The sequence below is a fragment of the Terrapene carolina genome, unplaced genomic scaffold (assembly GCF_002925995.2).
Source record: "Terrapene carolina triunguis isolate 2854851 unplaced genomic scaffold, T_m_triunguis-2.0 Scaffold21, whole genome shotgun sequence".
NCBI lineage: Eukaryota > Metazoa > Chordata > Testudines > Emydidae > Terrapene > Terrapene triunguis.
The window spans coordinates 42,122,974-42,131,296 of record NW_020664372.1 but is presented as its reverse complement, the minus strand read 5'-3'; the positions used below and the strand labels follow the sequence as shown (position 1 = coordinate 42,131,296).

The 8,323-nt window shown below is 41.8% G+C and overlaps 1 protein-coding gene across 1 annotated transcript in view; it reads right to left on the bottom strand.

Annotated features, from left to right (window-relative positions):
* Positions 1-4,154: 4,154 nt before the first annotated feature.
* Positions 4,155-8,323, bottom strand: part of AFF3 (AF4/FMR2 family member 3) — a 476,825-nt gene continuing 472,656 nt past the window's right edge. Inside the window, exon 25 of the mRNA XM_026657569.1 lies at positions 4,155-5,988. Coding sequence (XP_026513354.1) covers positions 5,849-5,988 — 140 coding nt within the window. The 3' untranslated portion in view covers positions 4,155-5,848. The remainder of the gene's footprint in view (positions 5,989-8,323) is intronic.

Here is an 8,323-nt window from a genome sequence, read left to right as displayed (position 1 = left end):
CCAAGCCCAAATGTCTATGCTGCTCATAACGTGAGCCCCGTGAGCCTGAGTCAGTTGACCCGGACTCTGAGACTCGCTGCCACGTTTGTTTTTTTTTTTTTTTTTTCTGTGTAGATGTAATCAGTGAAGCCAAGATTTCACTCTGAGAATCTTGTGGAAGACTCTGTTCTCACCAGCTTTCCAGATATCTTTCCTGACCAAAGAGGTTCATATGTTTGGATCAGCTTCAAATAAACATCCAGATGCTTTTCTAAATGGATTCAGATGAGGTTCACCCATTGCTATGCATGTTCCCACTCTTTAGTGCATAACCAGTGTACCAAGTAGTGGAATAATAATGATTCTGATCATGCTCTGAGCTGGAACATATTTATAGGATGTAAATCAGATAATTCTCTCCATCCAAATAAGGAATGAGTTTGAATACATGGTGTAAATGGTAACAAAAAGTTATCAAAAGGAAAGACATTTTACATCTGTGCCAGCCATACTTCTATCATCATTGTAACAAATTCATTCAGTCATTGTTAAGTGTATGGTGCCAGCAACGTGCGAGGAGATTTTATTCTTTAATCTGAGGGTTTTCCACTGAACTGGGAGAGGGGAGTGCTGCAATCATTATAAAAAAGAAACATTTCTTTTTGACATATTAAGTATTAAGCGGATTATGCGAAGGCCAGACATACTGTAGAAGGGAAATGTCGTTAATACAGCTTTGACCATGAACCAGCGACCCTCCAGAAATTTTAGGAAAGTTAAAAAACATATGACTTTGACAAGGTGTTCTTTTAAAAATCTTCTTCTAAAAAGATTAAGGAATTCAGTTACTATTCTTTACATAAAATTTCAACCTCTTTTGTTTAAAACCATAATCATTTAATGTCACAGCTGCAACCTAGCAGTGGCAGACATAGTTAATCCAAGTCAGTTTACAAATTCCAATTTCATTTGGATTAAACACTGCGACTAAGTCACTCAATAGTATATACTGTATAGGCATTAAGGCTGGTGTCTAGTAAAGTCTCTTGAGTAGATAAACTAAGCACAGATTAGCCAGGTCTAAGTGTGTGTCTTCTTTTTTAAAAAAATCCTGACATTTTAGTTATGCAGATTTATATCAGAGCCATGAAAAATGGGTGAAAATTGGTATTATGAAAGATATACGACTGCACCATTCCCAAGGCGAGAGTCTTACAAATTAATTAGCTGCACACATTACCTTGATAACAATTACTGCTCTTCTGAGGTGATATGGCCATTCAGTGACATGTACTCAATGAGCAATGGGAGGCACTAGTAATATCCTTTGTGCTGACTGAACTTTTTCATGATTTAGCTATAGACGTGTGCATACGTACACTGAGGGCTTGATTCTGCCCAGTGCAGGGAAAGACTGCTGCGTGTGGAAGTGAAAGGTAAAAAGTGATGACCTGTAGCGGGAGAGCAGGGAATCTGATTCTGCATTAATGAGACTACTACTTTCCAGGCTGCCAAGTTACTCCCAGTAGCAGAAGTAAAGCTCAGACAAGGAGCGCATAACTAAGCACCAGTGTTGCATGCTGAGGGATACAGCCCAGATCCTCCAAGGTATTTAGGCACCTAACTCCCATTTATTTCAATGGGAGTTACATGTCTAGTATCTTGGAGGATCTGGGCCTACACTGAATACCATGTCTCCTCACATGCCCAACATCTGCCTACACCCCTTCCCATTAAACCCTGTGAGATTTAGAATAAAGAAAGGACTGTGGAAGGGGCCTGGGATTTACTGCCACACAGTATAGATGTCTATGCTCAGTGGTCAGCCATACTTGAACCTATACATCTCCTCCACTCACCCTTGCACTCCTTGATGCACATCTTACAAGATCAAGGCCTAAGTGTGTCTGAATATCTCATTAACTAAGTGTTTGTGAACATCTCAGAGTATCTCAGGGCATTTTTAATGCAAAAAACCTCACTGTATTGGCTTTGTGTCCAACTGTGGCACACATTTTATTTGATAATATTCCAGTTGATTTCCCACGCCTGCATGTACTCATCAGCTGGTAGACTAGCTGTCTGTCACATTCAGAAGTTTCTGTTTTATACCAAACCTCTCCCTCCAGGCATAATCTTGCTTTTGAGCTGGATTTGAACAGGTTGACATCTTCACCTCTGAAAGATTGAGATGGAATCTCTAATGCAAGACAAGGGAACCTTTATCATTCTCAGACTTGAAACAATCATTTAAAACAAACAAGATGTGCTTTTGCAAGTGGCAAGCAAAATAAGGACAATCTCTAAGGGTCTGATCCTGCAACGTGCTGAGAACCCTCAGCTCACACTGAAATTAATGGGACTATTTATGTACGTAAAGTGATGCTTATACTTCAGAGCTTTGCTGGATCAGGTCCTGAGGCCGCACAGCACTTTTCAGGATCAGGCTCTAAAGGAATGAAATGAAGTGTCTTTGGTTATCATGCCATACACAGCTGTAGTTATTTAAAGAGCTGCTATCATGACAAAAAGCAACCTGTACAAAAGAAACACGTGTCTGTGTTGAACTGCATGCTCTAACCTCATCAGAATGACCACCTGTAAGGAGCATTGTGGACAGGAGGTCAATTCTCTGTTAGTCTAAATGGGCATAGCTCTATTGACATCAATGGAGTTTCTTCTGTTTACATGAGTTCAATGTAAGTGATTCCAGCACAAAAACTACAATCAATGTACCATTTCCATGGCACTTGATGGGTATTTTAGCTGGAATGATTCAGCATAAAAACAACTTACAAGAAAGGGCACAAATCTACAAGAGATCCGTAGTAGTCAGGAAACATTTTACAATAACAGGACATTAACTCTTCCTGAATTTCTGTGAAATCGCTGTACATATTGCAGCCAAACAAGTTCCAAAAGAGCTCATGATTAATAAAAACTATCCCCCATCACAGCACAAGAGATGTGATTCAAAGTTCCTTACTTGAAACTCCAATGCCAAGTTAAAATCTGTGTAAGGCAAGCAATATATGTTGCTTCTAAGTTTAACTGGCATAAAATAGTGATAAGAATTCCCAAACACCAAAAAAACAACAACCCCAAAACAAACAAACAAACAAACAAAAAAACATATCTGAAGACAAATGATAAAGCAACCACCAAAGAAAGCAGAAGTAAATTTAACAGGCATCCCACTTGTGTGGTTTGACAGAAATTCCCACACTGCTATCCTAACAGAACCAAATTACTCACTTATTAAGAAAATTTAAATCACTTCCTCATCTAGGAAATCACTGACAGACTTTCACAACCAGACATCAGGCAGGTAATAATCAGCTAGGCACTGACCAAGTTACATTCCAGCAACTGTAACTGAATGATTGGTATTTCTTCTGCAACATGCAACAACAAAGTGAAATCTGATGACATGACACTGAGTATGTCTGCACTGCAGCGGGAGGTATAATTTCCAGCTCAGATAGATGTACATGCACTAGCTTTAATGAGCTCGTACACCAAAAATAGCAGTGTAGCCATGGCAGTGTGGGCTAGCTGCCTGAGTATTTACCTGGGGTCTCAGATGAGATTGCTGCCTCCCATTCTGCAGCTACACTGCTTGATCGAAGCTAGTGCATGCACATCTACCCAAACTGGACATTACACCTGCAGTGGCAGTGTTGTCATACCCATTGTCTTACCGCAAATCTTTTAATGTGGTAACAAACTAAATTCAGTGGCGGATTAGCCACTGGATCTACAGGGCCTGTGTCCAGGGGCCCCGGCCAACTGGGGACCCCGGAACCTGGGCAGGGAAAGCCCCCACGCCCCGACCCCCCTTCCGAGCAGCAGCGCCAGGCAGGCAGGCAGGACGGTGGCGGGGGAAGCATCAGCTGGGGAACCCCCTGCGACCCCAGACCCCACTCCCTAGCGGCAGTGCCGGGCAGGCAGGCGGGCGCTGTGGCAAGGGGAGCCCCCAGTGCCCCCCAATCCCGGCAGAAGCCGGCTAGCCACAGGGGAAGCCCCCAGCACCTCCTGACCCCGGTCCCAGGACTGGAGGAGGTCTCGCTACCTGCTGCAGCCTCAGGGCTGGGGGAAGCTCTCACTCCCTGCTGTGCCCAGAGTGTCTCTGGTCTTGCGGCCACAGTGCGGGAGGGGTGGAATGGGAGGGGAGGGAGGGAAAGGTAAGAAAGGGGTGGGGTTACATATAGAGGGGGCAGAATGGGGGCGGGACCACAGGTAGAAGGGGTGGGGAAGGCCTCACCACTTGTTCTGGCCCAGGGCCCCAGGAAACCTTAATCCGCCTCTGGCTAAATTATTTGATGTGTGGTTTCTAATGCAACTCATCAGACATTGAAATGCCATATATAAGGCAACTACATAAGTGGCTATTTTTCTTTGTTGGTATGTAACTTTTACTGGCAGATATTTTTGCACCAGCATCACACTAATATTAAGATAAAGCTGACTAGAAGGTAGCAATGAAGATGGCCATTCATTGACTCTTACTTGATGCAACTGAAGTTAATGTAGCTACTTGCATGAGTAAGGGCTAGAGGGCTGGGTGCAAAATAACCGATACAATTATATTTCAGATGAAAACAATCAAATGTTTCCAGAGGAGTGAAAATGAAATTAACCAAGAACAAAAATCCACTAAATGCACACAACACATTAGTTATGAACTGGCTATGACCTCAGCTGATCCAAATTAAATTGCAATTACTTTAGGATTAATTCCCTTGGCATAAAAAACACAGCCTGTCAACAGGAGCTGAAAACACCCCATAAATCAAGAAACATTAAAGCCTAGTTGAGGATTATGCATGACGAGTGAGAGGATTATGATAGGAAACAGTGCTTAGTCTGGTGAGCAGCAAACCCAGCTTTCCAAGATAAAGAGAATTTCATGTAATGGCATGATACAGCCTAGAAGAAACTGCAAGCAAGCTACTTTAAGATAGAAAAGATATCAAAACCAGAGCCAGTAAGGTGAAGCCTCACTGCACAAAGCAAACAAATGTGTGTGCATGTATATGAACATGTAATAAATGGACTTTCTTTGCTAACTGGGTTGCAGTTTGCAGTATTTTTGTGTTAACTTCTTGCCTGTAATGACAGTACACAATTTTCCAGACTCTCTTCTAGTTTCTTGTTATCAATACACTCATTTTTCAGGCTGTTTCCTCGATAATGTCCATTATAGTTGATAAGGAGGCTGAACAGGAGATAGGGTAATTTCAAAAGCAGAGAAATAAAGAAACGAATGCAAGCTGTTGAAACTTATTGCACAAAAGTTAATGCTTTCTCGCTCCATATTTTTTCAGTCTACACAATTCATCCATACATCCCAATCAGGAAATAAGAGGGAGATGATGCGCTAACACTGAAAGTTCTATGGAGCAGCCAAACTGCCAGTCAGACTCTCATTGTCCCTAATTCAGGAAAGCACTTAAGTGCATGTTTAAGTTCTACTGAAGTCAATTACATTTAAGCACATGCTTAAAGTTAAACACACACTTAAGTGCATTCCTGACTAGGAGCCATTGTGTTTATTGCACTTGGTTCAATTAACTCATGAGATTTTGGTTTCTGAATTTTTCTAAGCACAGGCATAGGAAATGTGTGTGTGTATTAAGACATCTGTGGTCAATTTTGTCTAGAGAATGACGATGTTTGGAGATTGCTATGGAACAATGCATTCTGGAGAGACATAGCTGCATATTATCCATACACACATATATGTCTACATTCTGAAAAATGTTGTTCAACATTGAAGAAATATTCACCTTTGTTTGGATGCTATGGTTGATTATTTCTGTAGCACAGTGTCCAGAATAACTGAATTGTCCATGGGAGATTATGCAGTTCATTTGAATGGCACACAGTCTTTTGCGTGAGCACTACTCCGTACCCAGTGAAGTCCTTGTTGAGTGTACTGAACTAAATGCTCCATACTACTGTGTAGGGTGACAGGTCCCATCAATGCATCCAACTCATTAAAAAACTCTATGGAAAAAATATTAAGCATTAGAATAATGAAAGTGACATTTGCTATTTATCACCATGTGTCATAAAGGGAAGGGTAACCACCTTTCTGTATACAGTACTATAAAATCCCTCCTGGCCAGAGGCACAAAATCCTTTTACTTATAAAGGGTTAAGAAGCTCAGGTAACCTAGCTGGCACCTGACCAAAAGGACCAATAAGGGGACAAGATACTTTCAAATCTGGGGAGGGGGAAAAGGCTTTGTTTTGTCTGTTCTTTGTCTGTTTGTGCTGTGTGCTTGCCGGAGACAGATCAAGAAGGCAAGCAATCCAACTCAGTTAGAATTAGTAAGTAATAATAAAGGAATGCGTTAGCTTACTTTTATTTTGGCTTGTGATTTTTCCTTGTCTAGAGGGAGGTTTTGCCTAGAGGGGAGATCCTCTATGTTCTTAAGTCTTTTGTTATTCTGTAAAGTACTTACCATCCCGATTTTACAGAGGTAATTCTTTTACCTTTTCTTTAATTAAAATTCTCCTTTTAAGAACCTGATTGATTTTTCATCGTTTTAAGATCCAAGGGTTTGGGTATGTGTTTGCCTGTACCAATTTGTGAGGATATTATTCTCAAGCCTCCCCAGGAAAGGGGGTGTAGGGGCTTGGGGGGATATTTGGGGAAGGTAGGGCTCCAAGTGGCCCTCCCTAAATGTTTGTTTAAATTACTTGGTGGTGGCAGCATTACTTAATCCAAGGAATAGGGGAGTTTTTAACCTAAGCTGGTAGAAATAAGCTTAGGGGGTCTTCATGCGGGTCCCCATGTCTGTACCCTAAAGTTCAGAGTGGGGAGGGAACCCTGACACCATGTAATAGCTATTTTCTATTACTAACTAAATCACACTGAACATTTTATTAAAATGGAAGTTTTGGGCAAATTAGTGTCCTTAAGGCCCCTATGGTCCATGATCTGAGTGTTCCCAACAATTTCATTTTAAAAATTAAACAGCTAATTTCTTGGTTCTTTCTTTCATTGACTCCCATTGATCTTGAGTATAAAAGGATTACTTGCCAATGGTGTCCTTATAAAGATAAAAGACATCATTTGTAGTTCAAATGCACAAATTATCCTGACTGAAACACTTTTCAAAATGAGTGAGGCCAGCCAAATCTTGAGGTTTTTACTCAGGCAACTCCTACTTAAACCATGAGGGAACTTTTCCTGAAGGGGGACTAAGTAAAAACTGAGGACCCCTTGATCCTCTCTAACTCTGTATGTGGAGGAAAGTCTGCACTTGCAGGCGAAGGGAGGCGTTCTTCTCCTCTGCTATGGTCCAACCTTCATGTCACGCAGGCCCCTTTGAACCTCCATCCCATGCAGCTACATGAAATTGGAGGAGGTGAGCAAGAGAAGCTGCCTTGTCTCTTCCAGATTCTCTCCCTAAAACTCATGGGGGACATAAGTGGAATGAATTCAGCCTGTAGCTATATCATTATCTTATGCTATTGCCCATGCTCCACTGACAGTGGATTCTGGAGGAACTGATAGTTGGGGAGGTCCCTAGAGGCACTGCTCCTGCAAGAGCCGTGCCGAGCAGGGCCCAACTGGAGTTGGTAGGGCCAGATGTCATAGCATAGGCAAGGAGCATCCATGCTGCTTAGCTAAGTCAGAGATAGGAGGTGAAGCTGTGCTACTCCCCCACCGACTTTAAACCCTGATTATACCCGTGTAAAGCTGATGTACTCAGAGTAGAACTTGGCCTTGTATGTTTGTCCTGGTGCCATGTAAATACACCAATGATCTAATTGTCCATGTCAGAGCTAAAGTAGAGTAGTGGGACTTAAACCTCAGATATTTACACAGGGTCCGAATACTCAGAGGGGAGGTGTCCTATGTGCCCACAGACACGTAAATCCTACAATGAATCCTATAGTTGTACGTTAATGTCTTAGTCAATACATGCAAAAATATGAGGTCATGTAAAAGTCATCACCAAAAGGGAATGTCATCAGTGCACTTGATTAGTTTTCTCTTGTAAAACAAGAACAAAAGACCAAAGAGATCCATTTCTGTAGCTCTGCCACAAGATTGTGCAATACCGCCCAGGAGAAGGAGAATTAAATGAACTCAAAAGATCAATTTAATTCCTGTTTGACTGCCAGATGTCTGTGAATCTGTTCCTGGAAAACGGTGAGAGTTGGACCGTCAAATAAAGGAGAAATTAGTGATATTTTCCCTCTTCTGAGTGGGAATGCTGACAAAACTGTCTTTGTTACCTTTTGGGACAGCCCATGAAAAGGCTAAAAGAATACACCTCTGTAATCCAGAAGGTAAGATCTTCCAGTAGGACCACTGTCAAAGTAG